Source organism: Bremia lactucae, linkage group LG19, assembly GCF_004359215.1.
Source record: "Bremia lactucae strain SF5 linkage group LG19, whole genome shotgun sequence".
Taxonomy (NCBI): Eukaryota; Oomycota; class Peronosporomycetes; order Peronosporales; family Peronosporaceae; genus Bremia; species Bremia lactucae.
Window position 1 is genome coordinate 147045 of NC_090628.1, and position 15489 is coordinate 162533.

The 15489-nt window shown below is 45.0% G+C and overlaps 2 protein-coding genes across 2 annotated transcripts; both read right to left on the reverse strand.

Moving 5' to 3' along the window:
• Positions 1-6909: 6909 nt before the first annotated feature.
• On the reverse strand, positions 6910-8206 carry CCR75_009099 (uncharacterized protein; the record flags this gene model as incomplete). Its single annotated transcript, XM_067967144.1, has 2 exons — positions 6910-6951; positions 7013-8206. 2 exons carry the CDS (start codon positions 8204-8206, stop codon positions 6910-6912), a joined length of 1236 nt encoding a protein of 411 aa, XP_067815699.1.
• A 278-nt stretch (positions 8207-8484) lies between these two features.
• CCR75_009100 (uncharacterized protein) lies at positions 8485-14547 on the reverse strand (the record flags this gene model as incomplete). The annotated part of the gene is made up of 1 exon (XM_067967145.1): positions 8485-14547. The coding sequence occupies one exon, from the start codon at positions 14545-14547 to the stop codon at positions 8485-8487; it is 6063 nt and encodes a 2020-aa protein (XP_067815914.1).
• Between the last annotated feature and the right edge of the window lie 942 nt (positions 14548-15489).

The window sequence follows — 15489 nt, forward strand, 5'->3', positions numbered from 1 at the left end:
CGTTCCACAAGGAAACGTTGACCACCGTGGGAGTCCACCAAAGGTTGTGGTGGAGGAGGGAAAATTAGATCCGAACCGTATGTCGGATCTAATGTCGAAGATCGACAAAATGGATCACTTCCTCCATGATTTGGAGGAGGGTCTTGAACACGAGCGCGGTAAGCGTCGCTCGTTGGAACAGATGGTGCAGAATCACCATATCGAGCGGTTGGAAGACCGTTCGAAGGGTGCGTACTCCTTGTTGGAGTACGAGCGGAACTATCATGCTGTTCGCGATGAGCTGTCATCAGCTCATCGTAGTTTCGAGGATCTTCGGAACAAGCATGAGAAACTTCAGGTTCAACATGAGAACCTGGTTCGCGATCACAAGAATCTTTTGGGGATTCTTGAAAAGGGTGGTCACATCCGTCCTCGGAAGAAGCCGCGTACTGATGGTACGGGCGGAGCCGACCAACGTAAAACGTAGGATGCGTTCGCATCCTACGTGGCAATTCTATTGTGTACGCATTGCCTCTTCGATGCAGTACACGGAAAGGCCCAATGAACTTGGGTAGTAGTTTACTGCTACCCACATTAGTGACTAATCGCTTAGGTAAGTTTACCGTAGAGAGTAGCACTAGATCATTAATATTAAATGAATGAACATTTGCTCTTCCATGTTTGTCCGCATTCCATTTCCGTCGGTCCACTGCGTTAGCAATGGAATCCTGAACGAAACGGATAATTGATTCTCGAGTCAGCAGAAACTATTCTGCAAACACATTAGATGAGTCATTTGCAGTACGCACAAAGCGTACTGCCATGAGATCTTCTCATTTGTTATGTCATTATCAGTACGCTTAGTGCGTACTGCCATGAGATCATTATCATCTTCGATGTCGATTTCTTCGACATCGACATCACTCGCGTCGTTGTTAACTTCGACGCGGGATGAGATGAGCCAGAATTGGATTAGCTCGTACGAGTCCACCCCCCTTTAACTAGAGGATCCCTCGAATTGGGTGGGTATGCGAGGATGGCATAAGCCATTCACAAAGAACGGTGTATGCGTTGTAGACGCATGCACAGAATTAATGATGACAAATTCGACCATCGGTAAAAACTCGCTCCAATTCGGATACGATTGGACGTAACCTCGAAGTATCTCTTCGAGGACGCGATTTACGCGTTCTGCTTGACCATCCGTTTCTGGGTGATCGGATGTTGACATAGTCGCCGTGTTCCGAGAGATCAGAACACGGATTGCCAGAACTCCGCCGTGAATCTCGGATCTCTATCCGAGACCAATTCACGGGATAACCCATGGAGTTTGAATACCGTATCGATAAAAACACAGCACAACCCGGAGCCGTAATCGACTCTGCACCGCAGCAAGACGTACCATCTTGCTAAATCTGTCTACAAAAACAAGGATTCCATTGTTTTTGCGGTCGTCTTCGGGAAATCCGAAGACGAAGTACATAGATACGGACTGCCAACACTCTGCCGGAAGCGGTAGAGGTTGAAGAGGTGCACGGGATGAAGAGCCAGGCCTCACCCGTTGACAAACCTCGCAAGCACGAATGTACTTGCGCACAAACTGATACTGGAGGGGCCAGTAAAAGTAGCGACTTACTGTGAGTAAGTATTCTCACGCCCACGATATCCACTTGTTGGAGCATCGTGACACTCATACATGATGCGCAAGCGCAAATCATTGTGAGTCGGGACGACGACACGTGGGGTGTCGCCGGTAACGGCTGTGTAATACAATAAGCCGTTACGTGTTGTGTATCGATCGGATGACGATCGATATAAAGCCGGTAGATCTATAAAATATTTATCGGATGGATTCATTAAAAGATCCATCAAACATAGAAGTCCTTATCTTCGTTATAGACTTTCTTTATGTCATCAACAAGGTCGATGACGGAACACTCGAAATGAGTGTTGCAACAGTAAGATTATTACCACTGTTGGAATGCACAGCCGACTCAAAATCGGATCGGCGTGATAACGCATCAGCGACGACATTAAGTCGACCTGATTTATATTCAACAGAGAAATTATACTCCGCGAAGAAGGACAGCCACCTCGCAATTCTTTGCGAGAGGTGTGGGCTGTTTACTGCCGTGCGTAAAGACGCATGGTCCGTATATACGATGAACGGTCTATCTCCTAGTAGGCAGACCCTAAATTTAGCCAGTGAATATTTCATGGCAAGGAGTTCCTTGTCATGCACTGGATAATTGCGTTCAGCTGGTTGCAGCTGACGCGATTGGTAACAGACGACGCGCTCCGCGCCATCTGTATCGTATTGCATTAACGCACAGCCGATTGCGAAATCGCTGGCGTCACAGACCACATGGAATGGTCTGTCTTGATCTGCAATCGCCAATATGGGCGATTGCATCAAGCTTTGCTTGATACCTTCAAACGAACGCTGGCAATTAGCGTTCCATAACCCTTTCTCGTCTTTTTTCAAGAGACGAGAGAGATGAAGTGTCATATCTGCATAATTGCTAGAGTACTTGTGCAAGTATGCCGCTAGCCCAATGAACTTTCTAAATCTATTGACATCGACATGGCAGATTAGATAAATCGTAGCCAGGAAGGTCTTTCGAGACATTATTATCCGTCACAATAGCGTGCGTGAGCGCTTACGTGGTTGCCTTCTTGGAAGTATTGAGCGAGAACGTCACGGAGAGCTCGTTGATCGGGACCGTATTCTCGCGATAACTTTAAAACTGCTAATCTTTCGGCAGCTCCGATGCGCGCAATCGAATCAGCGTCGAAGTTTGACTTTAGAAAACCCGCGTCCCGCGGTTTGCGATTCGAAAAAAGATTCTTGGTTCGGCAAAATTTGTTTCCCGGAACACCGACTTAACTTCCTACTTCACTCGACTCGCCAGTCGGTAATTGCCTTGATCTTTTCGAAATCAGGGCGCACGCCGTGTTAACCGACGATGCACCCAAAAAGTGGTATTTCGCTTGCAGTGAATATACACTTCTTCAAATTTGCATACAACTTATGCTTTCGCATAAGTGTAAGAACCTGACGAACGTGAGTTTTATGAACTTCCACGTCCGTCTTACCGTCCATGGCCCGGCTATGGACGAATACATCGTCGAAATAACTCGGTGCGAAATCCCGCACCGGTCTCAACAGATTTGTTACACATCTGTTGAATGTTGCAGGGGCGTTACTAAGCCCCTGAGGCATCACTAGCCATTCCCAGAGCATACCACTGGGGGTGCTCACTGCTGTGTACGGGACGTCCCGTTTACGCATAAGGATCTAATAAATTTCATCCATCGGATCCATAGACGAAAAGATGGTTTTCTTAGACAAAGCATCTATGATTGCGTCTATTCTAGGTATCGGGGTTTCAGCCGGCACCGTTGCAGCATTCAGTTCATTCAATGCATGCACTATCCGCCACCCTCCTGTGACCTTTCGCACACAGACGGTCGGTAAGCTATGTGGGAAGGTTGACTACCTTACATGACCCGCTTTTAATCGATCGATAAAGAATTTATCGATCTCAAGCACTTGTTCACGAGGTAGTGGCCACTGCTTCATGAAACAGTACTTCGAGCCCGGTTTGAGCTCGATCTCATGTCGAGTGCCTTAATTCTTAGGCAACTCGCATTGAACTGTTTCAGGGAATACATCCCCGAGTTCAAATCAAATCCTTTTATATAGGATCTGTCTTAAGTGACTTCCAGGATTGAGTAGTATATCTCTTAAGCCGAGTCTTCACATCGAGGACACTTTCGTCCATCGATGAGCTGCTGAGAACTCGTTCGTTCTCAGCAAAAATTACCGCTGACCGGATATCGGTTGCGTATTCGTCCTTCTGTGAAGACTACGTAGATCTGCTTGATTCTGCCATTGTGCAGATCTCTCAAGAACCGTTTAGGTTCTAGGGTAAATATTTGAGTTATATCCGAAGGTAACTTCGGAGGCACATACATATCAAGAGTGTAAGCGCCTACTCTTGATCCGTCATTAACCAAGACATTCAATGTCTCGTTTTCTTCCTGGAATTTATCCACAGGCTGCCGAGGAATTAATTCCTTGGGATGCTGAATTCAGCATTAACTATTTGAGGGTTTTCTTCTCAACTACGCGAAGATTATTCCCTTAACATCTTCCGAATATGATTGCGCTATCACAGTCGGGTCCTCTACGGTCGACTCTCAACTACGGTCTAGGATCATCGTGTTGTCTTTTTTGGACAACCGGTACCTTCCTTGAATGTAGCCCGCTAGACGTACATTCATGTCTCAATTCATTCGACTTATTCGGGTGGTGGACCTTCAGCACTGCCTGTGCATTCGCACAGCCGCCGGCAGCTGACTCCACACTGTGATTAGTAATCACACTGTGATCTTGTGCAGTCGTACTAACGACCATTTCACAAGTGAGGCCATCGCATTCAGCCGTAGTGATCCACACGCTTGTGGACGCGCCAACACGTTCATCAGAAGGCCATCTGATGAACAAGTGGCAGGCATCTTTACGGATCGAGACTGCCAGTTGATTATTGGCTCATACTTTCTGAGCCAAGGTAAACCTAGGATGACATCAAGTCTGTCATCCAAATCCAGTACGATGAAAACATCATCAAGCTGTTAATCTTAACGGTAGTGAAATCTCACTACGGGTTTCATCACTATTATCGACGCGCCTGTCGTTGGAGGGATGTCGCGCTCAAGATATTTGAGCTTACGACCCTCTAGCGACTGGAGACGAATAAAGTATTCGACGCTCCACAGTCCACTAGGGCCCTAAGTGACAAATCATTTGTCACTTTCTACTTCAAGGTGATGAGGTATACCTCAGCACCAGGTGCAGAGACAAATAATGATTATGTGTCTGGAGCAACTTATGTCAAGAGATTTGCAAATTCTCTTGAGGTTGCTGAATCAGTAGGGCGATGCGCTCTTACTGACCCAACCGTTTTTTTGTGGTCCGCCTCGCTGTTGCGATTTCGCAACGACGCCGGACCCGCGACCGTTACCCTTTTAAAATTCAGTCCATAAGCGGTACTGGGCGTGGGGCACTTTCTATCATGACCGCAGTGACCTAACTTTTGACATTGATTGCATCTCTGCAATCGCTTACTGTTCGAAAGCGAGGTCCATAGGTTCTGGACCTCCAAGCTCTTGTCGTCACGGAGGACGATACGATGACAAACTAGTTTGAGCCTGTCTCAAGCTAATGTCCTCCTGTTCCGCATACACCTTGCTAATAAACTTGCATCAAAATCTTAAAAATGGATAATGCTTCTTCAAGCGTATCCAGTTTCAGCGGAACAAATGGGTCTTCACGGGACCATCCGTAAGACCTTCCATGATTACCTTAATCAACGTGTGTTCATAAATTGGATTGTTCATGGTACAATTCGTTAATAGTCGTACACGCTGGGCGTAAGCTTGAACATTACGCTTGCCTTGCTTAAATTTCAGAAGCTCTGATCGAGCTTTTAACTCAGCCCTGGGCAGCTTAAACTTCTGTTGGAGCCAGGATTGAAAATCCTCTAGCTAGCCAAATATGTACGGGTCACCAACTTGAGGCATATGCCCAAGTTTTGGCACGACCTGCCAGGTTTGACTGAGCAAATGCAACTTGCATTTGCTCGTCGACGATGTGACGAGCCCTTATGGCATCTTCCAACACGACAAACCATCGTGAGAGGGAGTCTTCTACGACCCCCTATACTTAGATATGTCAATCTTTAAGGTTTTGGGACGACGCGTGTGCGTCATCCCAGATACAGGGGTCTGTACCTCTTGCAACCTCAACAGTCCTGCCTGTTGAGAGCCTTACTGATCGAGCAAGGCTACCTTCTCCTTCGCCTCGTCAAGCTCATGTTATATGAACTTGGCGATGGCTGAATGGAGGGCAAATCTGTCCAAACCGGACAGCATGGCCAAGATGGCATCATTTTCTACGGTCGAAATCGTTCGTTCGACCGCACTCCTTTCTATGTCACTTAGAATAAGTATTTATCACGCTAAACGTGATGCGTATTTCCATTATTATTTAACATGGACATGTTAGATGATAGAACTGTGGTCCTTGGACGGACTACAAAGTGCTACCATGTGTAACGGGGCACTGCCGACTTGTACTGCTTCTGTGCGAGACGTCACTTCACGTACACTAGTACGTGCAGAAGAAGACTTTCTTTGAGATTCTTGCTGCAAAGAGGGCTAAAAGTAAACTGTATTTCATGTAATTAAGTTGTTCTTCTGTTTCTATCTATTTAATACTAACTTCATTATAAACTAATACAGAACATGTAATATATCTTATTTGTCTCTCTCTTTGGGCGCGTCCAGTGCTGACTGGACCGCGGAGCAAGTAGATGTAATGGCCTACATCGATTTATGGATAAGCTTTCCAAAAATTCCTATGTAAAGTAATATTTTCCAAATAATATCTACTTTTTTAGATAATATATTAATTAACAACCTGGTCTATGAGAGGAAAAGTACAAATATTATCTTTATTAACTTTGACTTGTTCCAATATTACCATATCCGCCAATCGTTATAAGACAAGATTGTGCGGGCCATACATAGATAGTTATTAATATAATAAAGTCAGTGGTAGATAAAAGATCGTTACGTAGGAACTTGATATATTATCACAGTTTTACGTTTTCTCTATAATAAAGCCTTAGAATTTACTCTGCGTAAGCTAAGATTTCTTAGCTACTGAGAGCCTTCCTCTGCACGTCGTGCAGAGAGAAGTACTTTTGCAATTTTACAATGTTAATCAGATGGGCAATGCTGTTGGCAATGTGGCCCAAGACGGCAACGGCACTTCAAATGACCAACTGGGGGTTTCATATCGATAGGAATGCAACCACATAATTACATCCTTGTTTTCAACCTCGAAAATTCCTTGGATTTTAGCTATGCAGACTTCGCACACTCGAGTACATCGAAGTTTATCATCTTCATGATGAAATTTTTGGTAATATGAAATTGGAACAGCATCAAAGAGGACATTCTGTACTTGCCTAATTGCAAGCCTCATCCCTTTGTCTTCATTCGGAATTCCGTACAGCGGATCGTTTACGATTGAAAAGCCCACGTGTTGTAAATGCACTCGAAGTTGATGCGTCCGACCCGTTAAAAGGAGGCATTCAACGATACTTTCGCCACCCACGGAGTCTCCACGACGACGCATTAGCGTTACACAAGGCTTGGCGTCTTCTGACTCACTCACACATCTTTTATGTCCTTGGCGTGGTGACATCAAACCGATTGGGGCTTCCACGCGCCAGTATTCTTCACGTAAACTATCAATCGTTACAAATGCTGAGCAGAACTTAGCAATGCCTGCAGAACCCATTGCCGTGACGGGAAAGTCGCCTTGAACTCGCGCTACGTAGTATTTCTGCACCAAACGCATGCCAGTTCCTTGGTTGATAGAAGGATTTGTTAGCTCAGCCGTAAGACTGCGTGCCTTTTCCGCCGATTTGGCGAGTATCAGCAGTCCTGACGTCAATCGATCCAATCGATGCACTGGATAGAGCTTTTGTGTTAAACTTTCCTTCTCTGCGGCAATCCCTTGTCTGTCATGATGCAGTATATGCGTCAGCGAATTAAATTGAAAGCTGCCGGTTGGATGCACGGGAACGCCCGAGGGTTTATTTACCACCATCAAGTCGTCTGTCTCCAAATGGATCCACGTCGTGGATAGCGACGCCAATGTCGATAACTCCATGGCAGTCTTGATCGGGAAATGAATTGCAGGCTCATGTCGATGCACGACGTGCTCAAAGAAACTTCCACGTTTCAGAATCGTGTCCAGCTTCGCCTCTTGTCCATTCACCCGAATGAGCCCCAGCTGAGCTGCTCGCGCGCAGTATTCTGACGAGAGGGTGGAAAACTCACTGGCAAAGAGATCACGCAAACTACGATCCGTCCACCGGTCTTTTGCAAAGAGCGCAAAGCGATGGACGTACGGTTCAATTCTCCGCACGACGCACGAGTGTCCAGCCACTCGATTGTCACAATTAGTCGACATGCACGGCTCAAAGTGGACAGCAGCGGAAGGCGGGACAATTCGTTGACGGTGATTTCTACTCTTCCGCCTGGAAGATGCTAAGCCCTCCAGTATTTGCAAAGACTTGCGCTCCGCTAACCATCGAGCCTTTTCCTGCTTACGGTGCTGCTTCTTGCTCTGCGGAAGAATGTCCTCCATTGTGGAATATGGAGTCGATACACAATAATTGAATACATTTTGGGCAACTCCGAGCGGCTTCGATACTTTTAAGAAATTTCGTGTCGATAAATGGGTTGCTTGTGGCTGCTCCCATTATTGGAGCGTGTGTATTTTACAGTAATTACCTAATTCTAATTTGCACACAAAAAGTGGCTAAGACATGCCACCTCGCAGTGAACCGGGCATGACCGTTTTAGTCGCTTTCTGCGCTTTTAAATAGTCAGCCGACGATAGCTAAACTATCATACTTTACAACCTCAACGTCGTATATTTTGCACATGTTTCTGAATCTCCACCGCTGACGCCTCGGAGATCCATGGCAACATCCTTCTCCAATGCATTTCGTTAAATTTATGCACTGGCACTTGTGTTACTGAAAAGTTTTTAAAGCGAAAACTTAAATTCAGTGCACTGTCAAGTGACAAAGCTGGAATAGAGCGAAAGAACTCGAGTCGGGATGCGAAATTCTCGTCTAGCGCTCTTGGAACCTGATCACTTAAGGGACCAAGACATAAAGAAGGAAATTCGTACCCTTCGACGAGATCCTCGTGTGCAATTTGGTGAAGTTGCGAGCATAGAGTATCGATGCAATCTTGCACAATAATTGTCACGTTTGGAAACGGTAGAATTCGCTGAATCTCGGATTTTTCACCAGTGTGAACAACAGCTACAATGACTTTCTTGTGCATGGCCAAAGTCAATCTAAACAACAAGCCGCTTTTTTCATTTTGGTTTGGAGGTGTATTCTTCAGCGCGTGTACTTGTTGGCTTGTTAAGAAAAGAACGGCGGTGCGCACACTAAGTAAAACATCGACATGGAGCGAATCTGTAATTGTTACGCCACAGTCGGCGCTCTTGGACGATAAAAGGATTGCATATATTTTGGAGCTGGCAAAGGTCGAGCTTACGAGAATGTTCCACTTCATTGACTGGGATAACCTTTGCGAGTGATGACAAGTTAGATCGACAGTAGACGTCACGGACCGTTTCGCAGGAACAAGAGACCTTTTACACGTCAACGTTCCATTCGAATAATGAGAATACGCAGCACTTTCTCCGTCATGAGCCATTCCCTCTTTCGTCAAATGGAATGAATCAATTGCTCTCACATCTCGTGCATTTGCCAACTGGTCATCTTTCGACAATAAAATGTTGTTGCAAACTAGTGACGTCTGTGATTTTGTTTGTTTCAAGTTTTCTTGCCGATTTTCCTCCAATGTGTTGAAAGTTTCAATGCCATTTGTTTCCATCTCGGTATGCAAAGTGTCATTAAACAACCTCTTGGTCTGATTCAACGGACAAATGGTAGGCGAATCGAGTTGAATCGTATCAGCTGGCAAGCAATTCCGTTGGTCACAAGCCGCTTGGAATTCCTCCACAACTGCTACAGCAGTTGTTGGCGTCGTCGTAGTCTTCGTTTTGGTATGCATTTTATCAAGACAAGCACGGATAATTCCATTTGATCGAAGTGCTCCCCAGTGCCTACCTAGTGGTAGTGGAGAAGTCTGTGATGCACAAAGTGATTGCGCATAAATAGCCCGCATATTGGGACTTGATTTCAATTTCTTCTTTGACGTGAGATCCCCAACGTCTTCATAAGATTTGACCGACTGTGAATACAGAAGCTGCGACGAATCGTTAATAAATGAATTGTCCGCCGCCTCTTGATCGTCTTCTCCATACTCATTATCATCGTCGTCATCATCATCATCTCCCCCTTGCACTTCAGCTGTTTCTTCAATATACGCAGCTGCTAAAGCTCGTGAAGTCTCTCGCTGCTTCTTCTTTCTCTTGAGACGCTTTTGCAATGTTCTTGACGCTTCTGGCTGTGAACACAAGTGGGAGGGAGAGTACTCATACTTGCGTTTAAGTCGCCGAAACTTTTTACGTTTCTTTTCGACCTCCGCAGAGGAAGGCGATGCTAATAAGTGACTAGGAGATGCAATATTTGCAGGTTTTGAAAGTGATGGATGGGATAGGGAAACCGTTGCTTTCTCAGGTAACGTTGACAAATCCGAAGCGCATACTGGAGCAGAAGATTTGCGGTGTAATGAGCAGTAAGCTAGAAATAAAGTATAACATTCCTTGTCGTCACTGCCTGAAACATCGACTTGATCCATGCGATAGCCAGCGAATGCGGCACAACTGACATGAAAGGCAGTCAAACATTGCTTGTGTGCGCATTGAATCTTTCCATTACCAATCTGCGAATGGCATATTGAACAATCGAGATTCTTGCGGTCTGGATCAAGTCGAGTTAATTCAGAAAGCATAAGAGAATCATCCACTCCCTGCTCGACTTGTAACTCTGGAATCCATATATAGCATTGAACGTGAACCCAGTGGTGGCATCCCGTCCGCTTGTACGCACCCCCGCGGTGTGGACAGAGCTGACATCGTGGTGGATTAGCAGCGACATCGTTGCCAGTCTTTAGAGCCACCGAGCAGACGGCACAGAACCACTCGGCATCGGGTACAGAGAGAATACCATAGCAGAATTGATGAACTCCCACGTTACATCCATCGCAAAAGAGTATTAGATCATCATCATATGATTCACGCTCAAGACACACAGCACAGCAGCCATCGTCCTTATGCTCGAAATCAACTTCCTTCTGATTTGTATGCGTAGCACCATGAATATACTCGGCTAAATACCTTTTTGACGGGGGCGTGAATTCCATTGGATTAATAGCTAGCATATCTTCAGCGTCAGAGTCTGCTCGTGTTTTGGAATTAATATTGCTTGCTTGAAGAAAACTACTTTCATTCGCAACCACAGAACTTAAATCATCGTCAACTCGTTCATGAGCTTTGTCTTCTTGAATGCCAGCTCCCACAAACTTTTTATCAGGAGAAGCTGCACGTAGCGAGACATTTAATAAATTAGATGCCATTACAGGACCATTCGACAATGATGGAAGTAATTCAAAGGATTGTAATTCGTTTTCGGTCTGTTCTTCATAATATGGCATTTCATTGGCAGCACTAACACTTTTTTGTGCACACGACACAGGTGGTAACTCTGAAAAATTCTCCTTTGTGGCTCGAGGCGTTTCGTGCTTTTTAGAACGTAGTACTTGAGCTTCTCTAGCTGGCTCTGTTGGCAAAAGCTCCATTGTTTGCGTAAAAGTCAGTGGATTGGCATCAATAGCGTTTTCATCAAATACCAGTTGTCGCGTTCGACAGGTTTGCGAAGCCGTCTCAGCTCTGTTTGAGAAATTGTGATGACTGACATTTTTAAAGGAGAGCGTCGAATCTCGAGTTGGCTTTTTCGCGCCTCTAGAAACATTAGAGTCAGGCCACTTGCTGCCAGAGGCAGTTGTTTTCGCCTCAGTCATATCGTCCTCGCTGGTCGGAACCAACAAGGATGTTGCTTTACAAGCATCTATCTTCTGCTTTTCTCCTGTAAGGGTCATTGAAGCAGTATTTTCACAGCAACCATTGCAATTTATAACGTCCTCAGTAGTAGTAGAGATATTACGGGTTATCAAGTCGGCATATTGCGGGCTAAAGTGCGTGTCAAAGGAAGAGATCGATTCTCCAATTGTATCGTATACGTTGTCCCATGTGCTTGCAAAATCGGGCTCATCGGGCGTTTTACATTGTTGCGAAGCAGAGGTCATCTCACCTTTCAGTTTCGAGTCGATTATACTCAATCTAGTGCTGTGAAACTTGGTTGTTCGAGACCTTAAAAATGCTGCATGACACTCATTTCCATGTTCCACAGAATTTGCACGATTGTTCGAGCTCGCCACCTCAGCTTCTTCTTCCTTATCAGCATTCATACTGTCATCATCATCAGATTCATCTTCCAAATTCTCGTCGACACCGTGAATGTCGCGAACTAGACGTAGCAAAATAAGCGACCGAACAGAATAACTCACTTGAGTGCTATCATTGTTTCGCACCAACGTACGCGATTGGCGCCGTAGTAGATGTGCCCGATCAGCAACAATTGGCACCAGCTTATTTCTACAGCTATTCGCGAAATTTGCCGGAAAAAACTTCAACAGCGCCACAGCTCGTTCAGCATCACTGAGCTGCCACGTATTAGGGTCAAGAATTGTCGACGACATCTTCCCACCAACTTGAGAAGCATGGAAAGTTGGTATTTTCATCTCCAGCTCTCGTAATTGCGGGTAAATGCCGGTTGGAAGCATACGCGGACACTTTGCGAAGATAAATCTACTTTTATAAGTTGTTAGCGCGCGACTAACAGTCTTCGCCGCTGATGTACTACGCATCAACTTCTTTTGCTCGTCTCCTTCGGTCACGAGGATAATTACATTGCCAACGCGTTTTCGTCCAGTTCTACCCAGTCGTTGAATCATCCGAACAGGCGACGTAAGTGCATCAAAAGAGACAATAAGATCAACTTCTCCAATATCCAGGCCTTCCTCGGCAATGCATGTGGCTACAAGGACATTAAAGTCGCCTTTTCGAAACCTACGCACAATTTCTTGCTGTACTTTTTGAGACTGCCCCTTGTTTTCTTTTGCTTTGCCGGACGCACCCTGTCCAATGAAAGGCTGCGCGTTAACAATAGGTGCAAGTGGACGCAGTAGCGCTACAATTTCCGATACGCTTGCACGAAACTGCGTAAAAACGATGGCTCGTGTGCTGGAAGCTCCTGCATCATGGCGCTGAAAGTGCTCTAACAGCACTTCACGAAGTTTCAATAGCTTTGGATGGCTCACAGTACTATATAAGCTATCACCGCTTAATGCTAAACTTGTTTCAAGCACTTGAAATGCCGAAGACTGTAGCATTTCTCTCTTGGACCACGACAATTTGCCATTCTTTCGTTCTTCCACCCAATTCAAGATTTGATCACGAAAGCTATTGAGTCCATGACCAGTCAATAAACTTTTGGCGTGTAGCAAACTCACGAGAAGCGCTAAGTCACTCTCTGCACTTCGCTTTGACGCGTACGTCGAGCTCTTTCGAAAATTCTCTCGAGCTTGCAGCACGTACCAGCTCGTCAATTTATCTGGATCGCTATTTCGAATAATCTGATTGCGAAGTAATCGTTGAATGATCGGCGTGAAGAGCTTGAGAAATTGCGCCTTGATTTTTAAAATTTGGTCGCCGAGACGACAAACAATTACCTCTTCTTGCCGTGCGTGCGTATATTTGCGTACATCCACGTCATCAGCTGATCGGCTTTCAATATGGGAGATGCGTAAATTCGTCACAACGTCTTGAATCACATCAAATTTCGCTCCAGGTGTGGCCGAAAGTGCCAAAATGCGATACTGTTGCGTTTTTGCTTCAATTTCGTGCACTACAGCGCAGTAGGCGTACTTTCCCGTAGCTCTATGAGCTTCGTCAACAATGATGCACACAAATGTTTCTGCCTTGCAAATACCTCGGCAAAGATCATTTTGCAAACTTTGAGGGGTGCAAAAGAACACGCGTCTGGAGTTCCACAGCACGCGACGCATTGTCGGAGGAACGTTTCCTTGCAATTCTGCAGTATCGGAAAGCGGAATTCCCATGATTTCATGACACGCTTTTATTTGCTGAGCCACAAGTGGCTTTGTCGGCGCCATAAACACTACCTTTCCAGTCGGAAACCAGCGGTAAAAATTGTACATGACAACTGCAGCCACTAGTGTTTTACCTAAGCCCGTAGGCAATGACACGAGCGTGTTGTGATACAATGCTTTTTCTGCAATGGCCAATTGATAGTCTCGAATAGAGTAATTTGTCGGGTACACGAAATGCTGTGCGGCATCAATATCAATCCCGGGCACGCCTTTTGAGCGTATAGAAATGTCGAGATATCTTGTTTTGGCCACTGCGTCTTCTCCTGTTGCACGCCGCGTTGTTTGCAAAAGCGAATTGTCTGGCTTGACCTCTTCTTTTGCTCGTTTTGAATAAAAAGACTTTATTGGCGACTTTAACGAAAAATGCGTTGTATTTGCTGTAGCGGATTTTGCTAATTGATCTCTTTGTGTCAAGGTGAATGATGTAGGCTTTGAGCATACACCATCATTCTTTATGGATTGTTGCTGTGGCGGTGAAGTCGTGGATTTGTCGAAAGTAATTCGAGTCTGTATAATCTTCTTGGCTGAGGTAGTGTCTTGATCCTCGTGCAACATGAATACTCGTGGTGCCTGGCATACTTGACATGTAGTTCTCGCCGCGTTGTTTTGCAGCGTACATGACTTGCAGCTCCACATATTCTTATTATAGCAAAAGGCTGATTGAGGAATGTTTGTCGTATCATTTAGACGGCTGCAAGATTTTACATAACGAGTCTCGAGTGCCTCAATCTCCGATAGCAATGCATCGTCCCAAATGTCCTCTTGCATTGCAACAAAGAGTGGCCAACACGCAGCAAATAAACCCTTTTCAACCAATCAAATGATCCTGTATTTCAGCGTCTTGCTTATTCATCATACGATGCTAGCAAAAAAGCCAATTTTGTTTTAAAAGTTCATTTCTGAATGCTGTGCTAATTTTTTTGTGAAGGGCTGTAACCAAGGGCAAACTTATGCAACTGATTTTGCTATAGGAAACAGGTATTCACAACTTGTGATTATTTCATCGACTCGCTCAGCATGGGCTGTTTGTCAAAAATTTGCGTGCTCGACAAAACTTGCTATGTTTACAGGGCGCCAAAGGCACAAACGACAATAATACGGTCGAGCTCAGAATTCACAGATAACCGCCAAGCAGAATAATTGAGCCGAAGAATTCACCAGGGCATGAAGTATTCTATACCAACTGAGGCATTCGCGGAATTTAAAGGTGATTTCTTTTGTGCATCTTGATTATCATTTTTTAATACTTGACTTTCAAGCACTAATTAAAGCAACTCATTGATGAAAGGAAATACTTCAGGCCTCGCAAAATGTTACTTCACACATGCTACCATACTTTTATTCGGGTTTGCAATTCGAGCATCCAAAATTTGCGGAAGGAATATTGTTGCACGTTGATTAATTTTAAGTACGTAGATCTAATGCTCATCACAGAGAAAAGAGCAACGAGGCAACAGCGTGCGTATTTGCACCGGCCGTCAATATCTTTGAAATGCTGCAATAACTGAAGCAAATTGCCATTTATAGCTCAAAGTCACAAAATAGAGAACTGAAAAGACACAATCGTTATCGCACATTAACGACTATTCGTCAGTTTTTCAGTTTCAAATTAAAGCCTAGTTTGCATTTCCGGATGTGTTTCCTCGTTGCCAGGCACATGGCTACAAGGCTATCATATCGAAGCACATGCAAATGGAACCGTACCTCCTT